The sequence below is a fragment of the Syngnathus scovelli genome, chromosome 16 (genome assembly GCF_024217435.2).
Source record: "Syngnathus scovelli strain Florida chromosome 16, RoL_Ssco_1.2, whole genome shotgun sequence".
Classification (NCBI taxonomy): Eukaryota; Metazoa; Chordata; class Actinopteri; order Syngnathiformes; family Syngnathidae; genus Syngnathus; species Syngnathus scovelli.
This window is the reverse complement of record NC_090862.1, coordinates 2,632,908-2,648,275: the sequence shown is the minus strand read 5'-3', so window position 1 is coordinate 2,648,275 and position 15,368 is coordinate 2,632,908. Positions and strand designations below refer to the sequence as shown.

Below are 15,368 nucleotides of genomic sequence, written 5' to 3'. Positions count from 1 at the left end.
TTATTTTTCGTTTATGTATTTATTTTCCATATAAGCTTATCACTTTATTTCATGCAATTTGCTATGTTTGTAGTTGAGAGTGGAATCACTTGTTTTTGCGTTAAACAGTTGCACTTTATTTTTTGTCAAATATTGTCTAGTGTTTACAAACCATATCACAGTTAAGGAATTTAATTGTATTTATACATTTAACTATACTTTTTTTTTTTACTTCCAAAGTCACTGTTAGTCAAATAAGAACAGTAGAGTTGTCATGAACGTATCATTAATGTTGTCAACGACATTGAGTACAAAGAGGACTTGTATGCCAAGTGAAAAAGAACCTCAGACACGATTGCTTACTACTGTGCAAACATTTGGTAGACTAATACAAGTTGACACGAGTGGAAATTTTAAAAATTATAATGGGCATAACTGTCTTCGCATTTAGATATTAAATGTACCGTGTCATTATGAGATGGGAGTTGCCAGTCATGTTTTATAGTGTGTCCATTGTATGGTTCCACACTCGTTTCTGATCGACTGTGATTCATATTTTTAGGTATGGCCATGAGGATGTGTATTCTAAGTTCGTGTGTTGCTATAAAAATAAAAAAAAATAAAACTGCAGAAATGATCTTTCGTTTGTTTTCTGTCAACTCATTAACTTGGACTGGCGTGAAGAATGAGGACGATCATTGGCTAAGTATCAGCCAATCGCGTTACAGCTAGCCTTATAAACAAGGAAGTAGAAACCGCAGATTTCATTTGCGCAATACTAAATACTATCAACGATGCGATCTCTCTGAACCTCACTGACAGATTTAAAAATAATAATGTCCGAAAGAAGGTAAAAACAACTATGTCACATATTAGCAATGCAGTGCATTTTATTTGTTTGTGTGCTTTGGTAACCCAATGTTTGTAAACAAGTAGCTATAATTAGTTGCAATGTTATGGGCCGTCGCTCTTCGTGGTTGCAATAGGCTCTTGCTTATATATATTATCACATTCCGTTCCGTTTTTTATTTTATAAAACAGAAAACATAATTTTACCATAACTACGAATGCATGTATTCATTTTTCATTTCCTTATGAATATATTAATAATAGTTTATCAACAGTGATAATTTATTCGTAACAGTATCAAACTGTGCCTTGACATAACCTTGATGCTGTGGGCAGAAGATATAGACCGTGCTGGAAGTAAATATCTGAAATTCCTTGAGTCACAGGGTGCAGTCACATGGTTTCCCTCCCTTAACTACCATAGCTCGTTATCCAATTTGATTCGTCAATCCACATTATGAGGTTAGGAGAAATAACTTGTTTGGTCAAATGAACATGTACTGGTTTATATGGTGCTTTGCTATGTTTGTTCTTCATTTAGCTGCTCTGGCGACCATGGGTGTTTCCTCATGCCCAGTCTTGTTCAAATCTGATGCTTATGAACTTCAATCCCTCCTCGACTTCCCCTGAGAGTCAGTCCCCTGCAGATGAATACATGGACGACTGGCTCTTTGTCCCTTCTATCTCAGCTGCTTCTCCCCACCATGAAGAAGAGTGCAGAGAAGACACGGAGGAAAGAAGCAAACTCAAATCCAAGTTCTTCTCAGCATGGAATAGTGTCAAATATGGTTTGTTTTATCTGCATTACAATGACAAGTGTTCTTTATGATTTGATCTCTTGAAGTTTTGTTTCTAATTTATTAGGCTGGTCCTTTAAGCAGAAATCAAATTTGAGCAAGAGCTCTCCTGTGATTATGTTTGGAAAGTTGTATCAAATCAGGGATCGAGGTGAGGTTGAATTTAAAGCATGATGATTGATTTCTTTGCGAGATAATATAATTTTATCTTTTTATTACAATGTCAGGGGAGAATGAGTGCTTCCACCTCTCCTTTGCTGCTCTCCTGTGGTTGACATACAGACGAGGTTTTCCTCAGCTGACAGGCTGCTATCTGACCACTGACAGTGGCTGGGGATGTCTTCTCCGTACAGGGCAGATGTTGTTAGCGCGAGGCCTGCTTTTACACCTGATTCCACAAGGTGACACAGCACAAACTCACTCAGGACCTTTTCTGATATACCTCATTATTTTGTTTTTATCTTTTCCAGGCTTGACTTGTTCCGCAAGCCATGTGTTCAAAGATGATATGGATCTCCTAGACATCCGCTCTGAAGCCAGAGCAGTGTGTTTACAGAACTCCCAAGGACTCAGAAAATGTGTTCGAAAGCTGAGTTTGGGTTCCCTTCTGGATAGATGCACGGAGTCCACACACAGAAAAATTGTATCGTGGTTTGCCGATCACCCCTCAGCTCCTTTTGGGATACATCAGCTGGTAGAGTTTGGCAAAAGCTTAGGGAAAAAAGCAGGGGACTGGTACGGCCCCTCAATTGTGGCACATATGCTGCGGTCAGTAATTAATCAATTGTGGATCATCTCTTAGTTACCTAACAGTACATTACTCAGAATTGTATTTTATTTTTTTAGAAAAGCTGCAGAAGCATCATCTGACCTTCCCAATCTTGCTGTCTATGTTGCACAAGATTGCACCAGTTAGTACTTTTCTTGAATTGTTTACACATACACAGTTAATTTACACACAGTGTTGTGAGCTTGCTTTATTTTTTTGTAACTCTTTTGTTTTAACCAGTCTACATTGATGATGTGAAAGAGTTGTGCGGAAGGCGTCTTGCTGGGATCTCTGCTGGTTCTATTCAGACTTGGAAGGCCATCATCCTTCTGGTGCCAGTGCGGCTTGGAGGACAAGAGCTCAATCCTGCTTATATCACCTGTGTCAAGGTAATTTAATCTAATCATGGATGTGTCTGCTGTCTACAAACGACAAAATGTTCTTTCCTCTATTTTTCTTAATTAATAGAAAATCTTGAACTTGGAACACTGCATCGGTATCATCGGGGGTAAACCAAAGCACTCGCTCTACTTTGTCGGATTCCAAGGTATGTCCAGTCTTTGAATTATTTATATTAGCTATTTGAAGATTTTTTTTTTTTTTTTTTACTTCTGACCTTCTCCTTTGTCGAAGATGACCATCTGTTGTATTTGGACCCTCATTACTGTCAACCCACAGTGGATATCACAAAAAGCAATTTTCCTTTAGAGGTAAACACAAATGCTGTTACTCTTCTTTTTGCTGTCTTTGAACATCAGATTCAGATCTTTTAATAAATACTTCAATGTCATACTAACCTCGCTGTGGCAACCTATGGCTTTTTGAATTTTCATCTCTATATGTTCCAGTCATTTCACTGTAAATATCCGAGAAAAATGCCCTTTTCCCGCATGGATCCCAGCTGCACCATTGGATTCTATGCAAAAGGTCAAAAGGACTTTGAAATGCTCTGCAGAGTTGTGGATGAGGTAGGTGGATACGTGGAGGAAATTTACATGCAACTAGATCATTTTAAAAAAATTTCATTACCATGAATTTGGTAGTTTTGTTACACCCGTCTCCCCTGTCCCCCAGGCTGTCTCCACATCTGCAGAGACGTACCCCATGTTTATATTTGCAGAAGGTCATAGTCGAGTGGAAGAGGACAAAAGCAAGAGCCATCCCATCACTTATATCCAGAGGAAGTCCACGTTGAAGAGGGTCGACACTAGTGACAGCATGGATGAGTTTGTTCTATTGTGAGCCAAATTAGCGAGCATCAGATGTAGGTTGAAGAAAAATATGCCTAATAGTTTAGAGGTTTAGGTTCAAATCATGTTACACTCGGGGAAATGTTTTATTTTTCTCATACTGTATTCAACAACATAAAACGAGTGCTGTACTAGCAATAATGGACACTATATATAGAAGCGTTCCTGTGACAACATTTCACTTTTCAGCAGCATGTGATTTGGTTTCTTGAAAGAAAAGTATTGTAAACATGTGACATTTAAAATAGCCTAATGTTGTCAAGGATGTAGCTGATTATGTGTCCTTAAGTGTTATAACTGGCCTCGGGAAAATGTAAGCTGTATATTTTTAATATAGTTTTACCTGTGTAATTTTTTGGAATAGAAACTGCTGGCTGTGTTCTACCGTGCTGTACATTTTTCACAAGTAGGTTTATAAAATTGAAAATAGTGTCTCCTTGTATAATCGTCTTGATTTGTATTTCTTTTTTTTTTATTTTATTATTCATACCATCCCCCCATTCCAGTTTCGAGCATGCGTTGCCCACTGGGAGCGAAAGGGGGCGGTGTTGAGTCGTACAGACGGTTCCATTTTACTCAGCGAGGAGGGGGGTGAGGGAAAAAAAAAAAAAAAACAACTGGGGTAGGTCGCTCTTTGTTTTCTCGTAGGGAGGAAAACCAAGAGACTTTGCGACCGGCAAGATTTTCAACACCGCTGTTCACCGTTCGTGTAAGTCCCTTTCGATGTTGTTAGATTGACGAGGGGACATTTGTGAACGACAAGATCATTCCAGGATGGATCGGTGTTTGTAGGACGTGGTATGTTTGAGAAAAGACGGACACCGCAGTTAACCGGCGGTGGCGCGACTGCGAGCAATGAATGAAAATTATATTTGGAAATGTGTTGAGCGGAGCAGAGTTGAGGGTACGGGAGGCGCTTTGGATCAATCAACGAAAGCGGCGAGGGATGCGCCAAACTTTGACTCGCTGTAGATTTTAAACAAATAGCTCGGTCCAAATGATTTTTCTGTCTAATTGGCCTGGAAAAGCATGGCCGGCTAGGCTAACTCGGCTAACCCGCTAGCTTGTTAGCTCCCTTCATCATATAAACTTGGGTTGTTATCGCAATGATTCGTTTTGTTTTTACCGCGCATACTAATTTGTGGGATGTCATTTTCGAACGCACGCTTCTGTGTGACGTTAATGATTGTGTTATTGAAACAGTTGATATAAAAATAGACTTATAGACGAACAATTCTATGAACCGAGACAAAGTAACGTTGACAATGGAAGAAGCTAGGCCCATCAGACGTTAGCCTAGCTAAATATAACAATAAAATTGAGAGTAATATCTACTCGAACGATTGAAAGTGTTTACGTAAAGACATTGCACTACTTGATTGTTAAAAGTGTGGATTTATCTGTCAGGTTTAACTTCTAAACTGTCGCTCAGTTGCGCTGACTGACCGAGTTGACTTTTTTAAAGGGGGTTCGACCCACTATGGAGAGATTAATCAAATAATACCCCGATTTTCTTACGTTATGAAAACGCCTTGTTATTTCGGAATAGGATTATTTATGATCACCAATATAAACAAATATAATGTCTTTTTTTATTGGCCAATTGTCTCCTGGTTTGCTAATATAGTGAACATTTTTGAAGATGAATCTAAAGCTTACTATTTACACTGCAAATGTAATCTAAAGTTTTGATTTTTAACTTTCGTTAAGGTGCAGGAACCCTTCCATGTTGTTATTGAAGACCTATAACTATTTTTTTAATAGGTGTTAAACGTGAACCTTTCTCACGGTTACTGTTTTATTTTGTTGTTCTTCATAGGGGTCCTTCCTAGTTGCTGCCTTACATCCCCACTCTCCCCTGAGAGATGTCCACTCCTGACCCCCCAATGGGAGGGACACCTCGGCCAGGTCCCTCCCCAGGCCCAGGGCTATCTCCAGGTGGTATGATGGGACCAAGTCCAGGTCCTTCCCCAGGCTCTGCCCATAGTATGATGGGGCCCAGTCCAGGACCTCCTGGATCTGGACACCCACACCCTCCCCAGGGACCCTCAGGATATCCTCAGGAAAACATGCACCAGATGCACAAAGTACATAAGTTATTTTACATTGTCAATTCTTTGATTACAAGACTGTATATAGCATGCCAAAAAAAAGCTTTTGATATTTTACTATTATCCCAGCTTTTAAGATGCAGTGATCAGAATATATTAAAGAAGCCATGAGTCAAATGAGTCAGTTATTTTAGTATATTGTGTATAAACGATCTACCTTTAATGCAGCCAATGGATGCCATGCATGAGAAGGTCATGCCCGACGACCCTCGCTACAGTCAAATGAAGGGCATGGGCATGAGACCAGGAGGGCACAGTGGGATGGGACCTCCACCAAGCCCCATGGACCAACATTCCCAAGGTATTGCATCAGCAGGAGATTAGATTGTATAATTTGATTTTAAAAGTTTATCCTTGAACAGATGTACATAGTTCTAATCAAGAAGCCACTCAACCAGACAGACAGTAAAAAGTTGAGTGAAGGAGAGAGACACCAGCAGCCCATCTAGCCGGTTTTTCCTCTTGTTTTAAATTTGGCAGCAGATAGCCAGAGGGCTGACTTCCATTTTTCTTTCTGAAGTATCAGCCAGCGTTTGAACATATTAAATCGCTGTTCCAAAAACAAAAGGGTCAATGTAATTGTTGCATTCTTGCTCCCAAGGTTATCCCTCTCCTTTGGGAGGCTCGGAGCATGCACCAAGCCCAGTCCCAGCGAACGGTCCTCCATCTGGCTCCATGATGCCCGGTGGTCCATCTGGTCCCGTGGCTGGCCCAATGGAGGGTAGCGGTGACCCTAATCAGGGAATGGGTCAGCCGAACCGTGGAGGTCCTCCAGGTCCCGGTGGACCGGGTGGGGCTGTAGGTGGACCGGGGGGCTCAGCAGGAGCCACGCCTTTCAACCAGAACCAGTTGCACCAACTCAGGGCTCAAATTATGGCTTACAAGATGCTGGCACGCAGTCAGCCTTTGCCAGATCACCTGCAGATGGCCGTGCAAGGGAAGAGGCCCATGCCCAACATGCCCCCCTCTGCCGGTCCTGTAGGCGCACCAGGGCCAGGACCAGCTCAGGCCAACTACAACAGACCTCATGGTAAGCAGAGGAAAAGGGATCAAGAGATGAAATGTTGAAGTATATAAAAAAACAATTTTGCTTTCAGGCATGGTTGGTCCCAATATGCCACCCCCTGGACCAGCAGGAGTTCCCCCAGGCATGCAAGGCCAGCCTGCCAACGGACCTCCTAAATCATGGCCTGAAGGTACATTTTGTCTCAATTCTGACCCATACACTAATATAGTGTGATTTCACAACTGGTCCCTCTCTCCTAGGACCAATGGTGAATGCGGCTGCACCATCCAATCCTCCTCAGAAGCTGATTCCTCCTCAGCCCACAGGCAGACCGTCTCCTGCTCCTCCCTCTGTGCCACCTGCTGCCTCACCAGTAATGCCCCCTCAGACCCAGTCTCCTGGTCAGCCTGCACAGCCTCCTCCCATGATGCTTCATCAGAAACAGAATCGCATAACCCCTATCCAAAAACCCAGAGGGCTGGACCCAGTGGAAATCCTCCAGGAGAGGGAATACAGGTGAGAACATATGGTCTCCGCTCAACTGAATGCTATCTTGCTACCAGTCATTTCCACAGTTTTGGTTGCACTTACTAGATATTCTAAAAGGTGTACATGCTCATTTTTTTGCAGGCTACAAGCCCGTATTGCTCACCGTATTCAGGAACTGGAGAACCTACCTGGTTCCCTTGCAGGTGACCTACGTACCAAAGCGACCATCGAACTTAAAGCCCTCAGGTTGCTTAACTTTCAGAGACAGGTACGCCTGCTGATGAACTACATTTATCAAACCCCCACACAACTGCTAGCGAAATTTACATATTTGTTTTGGATTTTTTTTTTCTCCAGCTACGCCAAGAGGTGGTTGTCTGCATGCGTCGCGACACTGCTCTAGAAACTGCTCTTAATGCCAAGGCCTACAAGCGCAGCAAGCGCCAGTCTTTACGTGAGGCACGTATCACGGAGAAGCTTGAAAAACAACAGAAGATTGAACAAGAGCGGAAACGTCGACAGAAACACCAGGTATGCGTTATATTTTAAGTTTTTAAGGGATTGGAGATCGAGTACAAAGTTGAGGGTAAAATTGAGCTTCTGGTCTTTTCTATTGTCCATAGGAATACCTCAACAGCATCCTGCAGCACGCCAAGGACTTTAAGGAGTACCATCGATCCATCACTGCAAAGATCCAGAAGGCCACCAAAGCCATCGCCACCTACCATGCAAACACTGAGCGTGAGCAGAAGAAAGAGAACGAGCGCATTGAGAAAGAGCGAATGCGGAGGCTGATGGTGAGATGTCACTCAAAAAAATTAATGCAAATATTAAGTTTCAATGAATTTCAGTGAGTGCATTCATCGCCTTATTTTCACCCATCAGGCCGAAGATGAGGAGGGCTATCGTAAACTTATCGACCAGAAGAAAGATAAGCGTCTGGCCTACCTCTTGCAGCAGACGGATGAATATGTGGCCAACCTCACTGACCTGGTGCGAGCTCACAAAGCTGCGCAAGCTCTCAAGGAGAAGAAAAAGAAGAAGAAAAAGAAGGTGACTGTATATTCACTGTAATTTACATGACATGTTTTTGTTGAAAGTCTTCATCATTGTCTTGTATCTTTAATGATTTCAGAAGCCAGAGCCTACTGAAGGTGCTGCTGCTGGTCTTGGACCTGATGGAGAGGTGAGATAACATGTTGAAGATCCAAATGGCAATAATCGTTTTGCTTTTAATTGGTGTATTGTTAGATTTGTGACAACCCCTTAAATCTATATTCATTTGTCTTTCCGCTCAGCCATTGGATGAAACCAGTCAAATGAGTGACCTCCCAGTGAAGGTCATCCACGTGGACAGCGGGAAAATCCTCACAGGGGTTGATGCACCTAAGGCAGGCCAGCTGGAAACTTGGCTTGAAATGAACCCAGGGTCAGTACAATATGAAAGCTGTCTCACTTTGATATCATATATGATTGTATTTGCATATTTATATTTTGTCCTAATGCAATTATATTCCATATGTATTGAGTCATTTTGCTTTTTGTAGATATGAAGTCGCACCACGTTCAGACAGTGAAGACAGCGGCTCTGAAGAGGAGGAGGAAGAAGATGTACGTGACCCAAGTTATTCTTCATCACCAGAGCAGAAAGGTCCTTCATATAACCCCTCCCTGACCTTTTCTCTCAATTTTGTGGGAAGGACGAGGATGAGAAGCCCCACGCTTCTGCAGCTCAGAACGAAGAGAAAAAGAAGATTCCCGACCCAGACAGCGAAGAAGTGTCTGAAGTGGATGTTCGGCACATCATCGAGTGAGCACATTATTTTCATTTAATCCTAATAATAATTTGTTTTTGAGATGTTTCTACCATGTGACTTTTTTTTTTTTTTCGCCTCAGGCATGCCAAGCAGGATGTGGATGATGAGTACGGAAATGCAGCTTTCAACCGAGGCCTGCAATCCTACTACGCTGTGGCTCATGCAGTCACTGAGAAAGTGGACAAGCAGTCTTCACTGCTCATCAACGGTCAGCTAAAACAATACCAGGTACGCAATCCAGAGTTGCGAAGAAAAAAAAATAATTGAAAGAATACACCTAACTTTTCCTTTTTTATCTAGATTAAAGGGCTAGAGTGGCTGGTGTCACTTTACAATAACAACTTAAATGGTATTCTGGCTGATGAGATGGGTCTGGGAAAAACCATCCAGACCATTGCCCTGATTACCTACCTCATGGAATACAAGCGCATCAACGGGCCCTTCCTCATCATCGTACCACTCTCGTAAGTCTACAAAACTGTCGATTGTGAGATGTTTCAAATGATTTGAATACACTTAATTTTTGTATCGCTTCTTAGAACTCTGTCAAACTGGGTGTACGAATTTGATAAGTGGGCGCCATCTGTTGTGAAGGTTTCCTACAAGGTCAGTTTCTCCCCAATGATTAGATCAAGCTCTGACATGAATATTCTTTGGGACTTGACAGCAAAAATGTGGAATTCATCTCCCAAATGTTTCTCAGGGCTCTCCAGCTGCTCGTCGTGCATTCGTTCCCATCTTGCGCAGCGGCAAATTCAATGTGCTCCTCACCACATATGAGTACATCATCAAAGATAAGCAGGTGCTAGCAAAGGTACGTGTCCACCGTCAGGTCCAAACTTTGAATCGCATTTATTACATCTCCATAATGTTCCTCCAAAAGCTTCGTTGGAAGTATATGATCGTGGACGAGGGCCATCGTATGAAGAACCACCACTGTAAGCTGACCCAGGTGTTGAACACGCACTACCTGGCCCCACGGCGGTTGCTGCTCACAGGAACTCCTCTGCAAAACAAGCTACCTGAGCTCTGGGCCCTGCTTAACTTCCTCCTGCCCACCATCTTCAAGAGCTGCAACACCTTCGAACAGTGGTTCAACGCCCCGTTCGCCATGACTGGGGAGAAAGTAAGCGTTAGCACCAGTGACTGTGTCATCCTTATTGAGTTATATTCTACACTTTAATAGCCACTTAAGCCACATTTTGAATAAGTCTCATCATCCTCCCTTCCTTAAGGTTGACCTCAACGAAGAAGAGACCATTCTCATTATTCGGCGTCTACACAAGGTGCTGCGGCCCTTCTTACTTCGCCGGCTCAAAAAGGAGGTTGAGGCCCAGCTGCCTGAGAAGGTTTGTCTCCCTGTTTCACAACATTTGAAATTAGCATAAATATATTTCACTCTGAAGTGGGAGCTTACTGATTTAACTTTGTCCTTTTTTTTGTGTTTTACGTTTTCTAGGTGGAGTACGTGATCAAATGTGACATGTCGGCCCTTCAGAGAGTGTTGTATAGACACATGCAGGCAAAGGGGGTCTTACTCACAGATGGGTCAGAGAAAGATAAGAAGGTAAAGCAGTGATTTTAAATCCTCTATAATAGAAAAATGTTATTTGTAAGAAAAAAAATCAATCAACGTCCCGTTGTTTTTTCTCCAGGGTAAAGGTGGCACCAAGACTCTGATGAATACGATTATGCAGCTAAGAAAAATTTGCAATCACCCCTACATGTTCCAACACATTGAGGTACACTTTTTGGGGGGGTTTCAAATTTAGTGGATTAAGAATAATTTTCAGATGAAGATAAAATGTTGTGTGTGGTTTTTTCCCCCCCCCCCAGGAGTCTTTCTCTGAGCATCTGGGCTATTCTGGCGGAATAGTGTCTGGGTATGTATAGCATAAACCAGGGTTGCTTTGTTTGCCTTTCGAAATACCCTGTCTCATTTTTGATGATAATCTTCTTCTGTCCAGTCCCGACTTGTACCGCTCCTCTGGGAAATTCGAGCTGCTGGATCGTATCCTGCCCAAGCTGCGGGCCACCAACCACAAAGTGCTGCTCTTCTGTCAAATGACCTCACTCATGACCATCATGGAGGATTACTTTGCTTACCGCAACTTCAAGTACTTACGTCTAGATGGTGAGAGAACTAATCAATTTCTTGTTTGTGGTAAATCTAGGGTATATTATATATTTTTTAAATGTCCTTCTCACAGGAACCACCAAGGCGGAGGACCGTGGAATGCTGTTGAAAACCTTCAATGACCCAGCTTCGGAGTACTTTGTGTTTCTGCTCAGCACCCGAGCAGGAGGTTTGGGGCTCAACCTGCAGTCCGCTGACACCGTTGTGATTTTTGACAGTGACTGGAACCCCCATCAGGTAATGTAAGGTTTGTTGGGTTGTGAACAATCCTGATATGTGTCAGTCTTCTTTTTTTTTTCACACTGGGGTTGGGGAATACTTTTTCATGGAGCTGTCAAAACCTGCTAATTTTCCATTTCTCTGCTAGGACCTTCAAGCTCAGGACAGGGCCCACCGTATCGGTCAGCAGAACGAGGTCCGCGTCCTTCGGCTGTGCACTGTCAACAGCGTGGAGGAGAAGATCCTGGCGGCAGCCAAGTACAAACTCAATGTGGACCAGAAGGTCATCCAGGCGGGCATGTTTGACCAGAAGTCGTCAGGCTGTGAGCGCCGGGCCTTCTTACAGGCCATTCTGGAGCACGAGGAACAGGACGAGGTCGGGGCTCGTGGAGGCTGCCGCACTCGGGGGGCGTGGGTGGGTGTGATCTGACCATTCCAACATTGCCCGCCCACCCACATCCGCCAGTGCGCTGTTCCCACATTCTCTCCTTTATTTTTTTTTCTTCCTCCTATTTCTCTTTCTCAGAATTTCATCAATCCAGACTCTTCCTTTTCTTATTTCTCCTTCTTTATTGATACTTAATATAATAATGCAGCACACGATCTTCTACTTCATTTCCCCACTTTATGCTGCTTAATTTTTTTTATTGACTTATTTGACAATTATATACACTTTTCTCCATCACGGTGGCAAGAGCCACTTTAGGATTTGCGTTCTGCTTTGCTGAAGTTAGTCTCTACTTGAGAGCGGTACCCCAATGGTCTACAAATTGCCTTGCCTCACTTCCACTTTCTAATCTCTCCGCAGGAGGAAGACGAAGTGCCTGATGATGAGACAGTCAATCAGATGATCGCCCGAAGCGAAGAGGAGTTTGAACAGTTCATGGTAAATCTCACCCCGCTTTCAAACTTGTCATTAAATAATCCGAGTCCACAAACCATCCGCGTTGCTGTCCCCATTCAGCGCATGGATCTGGACCGACGCCGCGAAGACGCCCGCAACCCCAAGAGAAAACCTCGTCTGATGGAGGAGGATGATCTCCCCGGCTGGATTTTGAAAGATGACGCTGAGGTTGAGAGGCTTACCTGCGAAGAAGAGGAGGAGAAGATGTTTGGCCGAGGATCCCGCCAGCGTAAGGAGGTGGACTACAGCGACTCGCTCACCGAGAAGCAGTGGTTGAAGGTCCGTCACAAACAACGGCTATTTCAAACAACGGCTGCACTTTGAACAAAAGTTTGACTCCACGAATCTTTTCTTTTCAATAGGCCATAGAAGAGGGTAACCTAGAAGACATCGAGGAAGAAGTGCGCCACAAAAAGACAACCAGAAAGCGCAAGCGAGACCGCGACCATGACGGTCCCGCTACTCCCAGCTCCAGCAGCGGGCGAGGACGCGATAAGGACGACGACATGAAGAAAGCAAAGAAACGCGGTCGGCCGCCCGCTGAGAAACTCTCGCCGAACCCTCCGTCCCTCACCAAGAAGATGAAGAAGATAGTCGATGCTGTCATTAAATACAAGGACGGGTGAGTCCATTGCAGTTTGGGATTGACAAACAGTTCTTAACAATTTCTACATAGGATAAAATATGCTTGAATCCAAAATATCTTCTAGATTTTGGGCCAGTGGGCTAGAAATGCAATGTTATCAGATCTAATTTTTGCACATTCTCTCCTCTCGTCAGTAGTAATGGAAGACAACTGAGTGAAGTCTTCATCCAGCTGCCTTCGCGCAAGGAGCTTCCGGAGTACTATGAGCTCATCCGCAAACCAGTAGACTTCAGGAAGATCAAGGTATGTACTTGGATGTTTTTTTTTTTATGCCAGTTTATATCTGACTTGTACTGCTCCGTCTATCAGGAGAGGATCCGCAGCCATAAGTACCGCAGCTTGAACGACCTGGAGAAAGACGTGATGCTGCTGTGTCAGAACGCTCAGACGTTCAACCTCGAAGGCTCTCTGGTTGGTGTCTACTTTCAGGTCTTTTTTTGGGAAATATGTGCTGGCTTGACCTATGAGTGCCCCAACTTCCAATCTTTTGGAGTGTAACCAGCTACAATAAGGGTTATGAGCAGTGATGGAGAGCAACAGTGACACTTTTGTTTACTGAATGGAAAATTCAAAGTTTCACCTTTCTGTCCACCATCAGATCTACGAAGACTCCATCGTGATTCAGTCGGTATTCACCAGCGTAAGACAGAAGATTGAGAAGGAGGAAGACAGCGAAGGAGAAGATAGCGAAGAAGAGGAAGACGACCTTGACGAAGGTTCTGAGTCTGAATGTAAGTATCACAAAATGATTCGTACAGAATTATGTGAACATGAAGATGTCATGACAAGCTGTGTTCCCCTCCCAGCCCGTTCTGTGAAGGTAAAGATCAAACTGAGCCGCAAAGAAAAGGGCGACCGTGGCGGGAAAGGACAGCGGCGGAGGGGCCGTGGCGTGCGGGCTAAACCCGTGGTGAGCGACGACGACAGTGAGGATGAACAGGAAGAGGTGAGAAGTGTTCACGCACTACTTCATCGTGTGTTCTCAACCATTTCTGGTGTCTTGAGATGTTCTTTTAATCCATTTTATTCTCGTCGTCAGTGAAATTAACATTTGTGTTTGTTTCAGGAGCATTCGGCCAGCGGCAGCGAAGAGGACTGAACCTCAACCACTCCTAAATGGACCAATGGCCCACTGACCTACTTGACTGGAACTTAGACCTTTTTCCTCAAGGTACAGCAGGAAGACGTTCAGTGTGAAAGCCTAGTTTTACCTAGATCAGATTTTGTTTTAGTGAGACTGTTGTATTCTCATTAAATTGTATCATTGATTTAAAAGCAAAAAAATGAATATGAACTATCCACTTCCATATTTAAACATGGTTTCTTAAGATCAGTAGCATCTCATTGGGGGGGGGGGGGGGTCCCGTTGTTTGTTTTTTTTCTTCTCCTTAATTGGAAAATTGACAGATCCTGATTTAACAGACTGATCATGGGCCACATAGACAGCATTTTTTTTTATTATCAATATTAAAGTTGTGTTAGTTTGTCATCCTTTTGAGAAGTGAACCAAGAGTCACTGTGTTCCCTTTTGAATGCATGTTACGCGTTTGTGGAATTGCACCTGGATGTGTCTTTGTTATTATCTCTGTGTAATTTAAGACTACAAGCGGGATTATGGTACGGCCCACCCGCAGCCCCTCCCTCTCAGGTGGTGTATGTAAACAGGGAGGGAGGGAGGGACGGGACCATTTTCTCGTGTCGGTGTCACTGGATTCCAAAAAGTAAAAATAAAGGCTTCTCGTAATAAAGCTGTAGATTTTTTTTTTACCGCTAGGTGGCATACTAGTATAAAGCTGTTGATTTTTTTCTGACCCCTAGATGGCGTACTAACCGCAGTTTGCGCTTTATTATCAGTTAGACATGATTTCACTGAGCTTGTTATGTTACTGCTACTGTGATTTTCATATGATATATTTGTCCATCTGTGGTTGTCATTATGGCAGCATTGAATTTACTTCCCAACTTCTTTGTTGACATTTGCCACTCCAGCCCTCATTCTTATCATTTTCAAGTTCAAGGTGATGAGAGGAGACCAAAGTATATATTCACTAAGTTATCTAAGCCTCCACTCCCGGCACACTAGCAATCTCAAAGTTTTCAAATGAGTAAATCGAAAGTATTATTTTACTATTTTTTTGGTAAAAGCTAAGGTATGGTCAAACCACACAACTTTCAATTTTAAAAAAATGCTTCAAGGGAAGCCTGAATTAACCTTCTGGGAAGAAGGCAGGCAACGGATTGTTCGACATGTGTAAACAGGCCATTTGTAAGGGACTCTGACGTGGGAGCAAATTTACCGGAATAACCAGAAAACATTTGTGTGTAGGGTCAGAGGAGGAAAAGCTTGAAAGTCCAGTGTTTTACTCATTGGATCGGTTTTAAATCACAATAAAAA

The 15,368-nt window shown here is 43.2% G+C and overlaps 2 protein-coding genes across 7 annotated transcripts; both read left to right on the top strand.

Annotated features, from left to right (window-relative positions):
* Nucleotides 1–688: 688 nt before the first annotated feature.
* LOC125984136 (cysteine protease atg4da) lies at nt 689–4,089 on the top strand. The gene is made up of 11 exons (XM_049746074.2): nt 689–829; nt 1,370–1,616; nt 1,693–1,776; nt 1,853–2,026; nt 2,096–2,393; nt 2,472–2,536; nt 2,635–2,783; nt 2,863–2,941; nt 3,028–3,104; nt 3,243–3,362; nt 3,469–4,089. Exons 2-11 carry the CDS (start codon nt 1,421–1,423, stop codon nt 3,634–3,636), a joined length of 1,410 nt encoding a protein of 469 aa, XP_049602031.1. The 5' UTR covers nt 689–829; nt 1,370–1,420; the 3' UTR covers nt 3,637–4,089.
* A 129-nt stretch (nt 4,090–4,218) lies between these two features.
* On the top strand, nt 4,219–14,721 carry smarca4a (SWI/SNF related, matrix associated, actin dependent regulator of chromatin, subfamily a, member 4a). 6 transcript variants are annotated; one of them, XM_049745930.2, is made up of 34 exons: nt 4,219–4,353; nt 5,464–5,731; nt 5,924–6,056; nt 6,357–6,785; nt 6,853–6,951; nt 7,022–7,277; nt 7,392–7,518; nt 7,608–7,781; nt 7,874–8,047; nt 8,136–8,303; nt 8,386–8,436; nt 8,549–8,679; nt 8,798–8,861; nt 8,951–9,060; nt 9,148–9,295; nt 9,368–9,531; nt 9,607–9,673; nt 9,771–9,881; nt 9,951–10,193; nt 10,303–10,416; nt 10,527–10,634; nt 10,723–10,809; nt 10,904–10,950; nt 11,035–11,201; nt 11,278–11,441; nt 11,572–11,799; nt 12,232–12,309; nt 12,388–12,606; nt 12,690–12,949; nt 13,108–13,216; nt 13,283–13,384; nt 13,572–13,704; nt 13,780–13,919; nt 14,040–14,721. In XM_049745930.2, the coding sequence occupies exons 2-34, from the start codon at nt 5,510–5,512 to the stop codon at nt 14,070–14,072; spliced, it is 4,860 nt and encodes a 1,619-aa protein (XP_049601887.1). In that variant the 5' UTR covers nt 4,219–4,353; nt 5,464–5,509; the 3' UTR covers nt 14,073–14,721. The 6 variants fall into 6 exon arrangements, with proteins under 6 accessions (XP_049601887.1, XP_049601883.1, XP_049601889.1 ...); XM_049745926.2 differs by having other exon boundaries at nt 11,572–11,838; XM_049745932.1 differs by having other exon boundaries at nt 4,220–4,353; nt 13,111–13,216.
* Nucleotides 14,722–15,368: the final 647 nt, after the last annotated feature.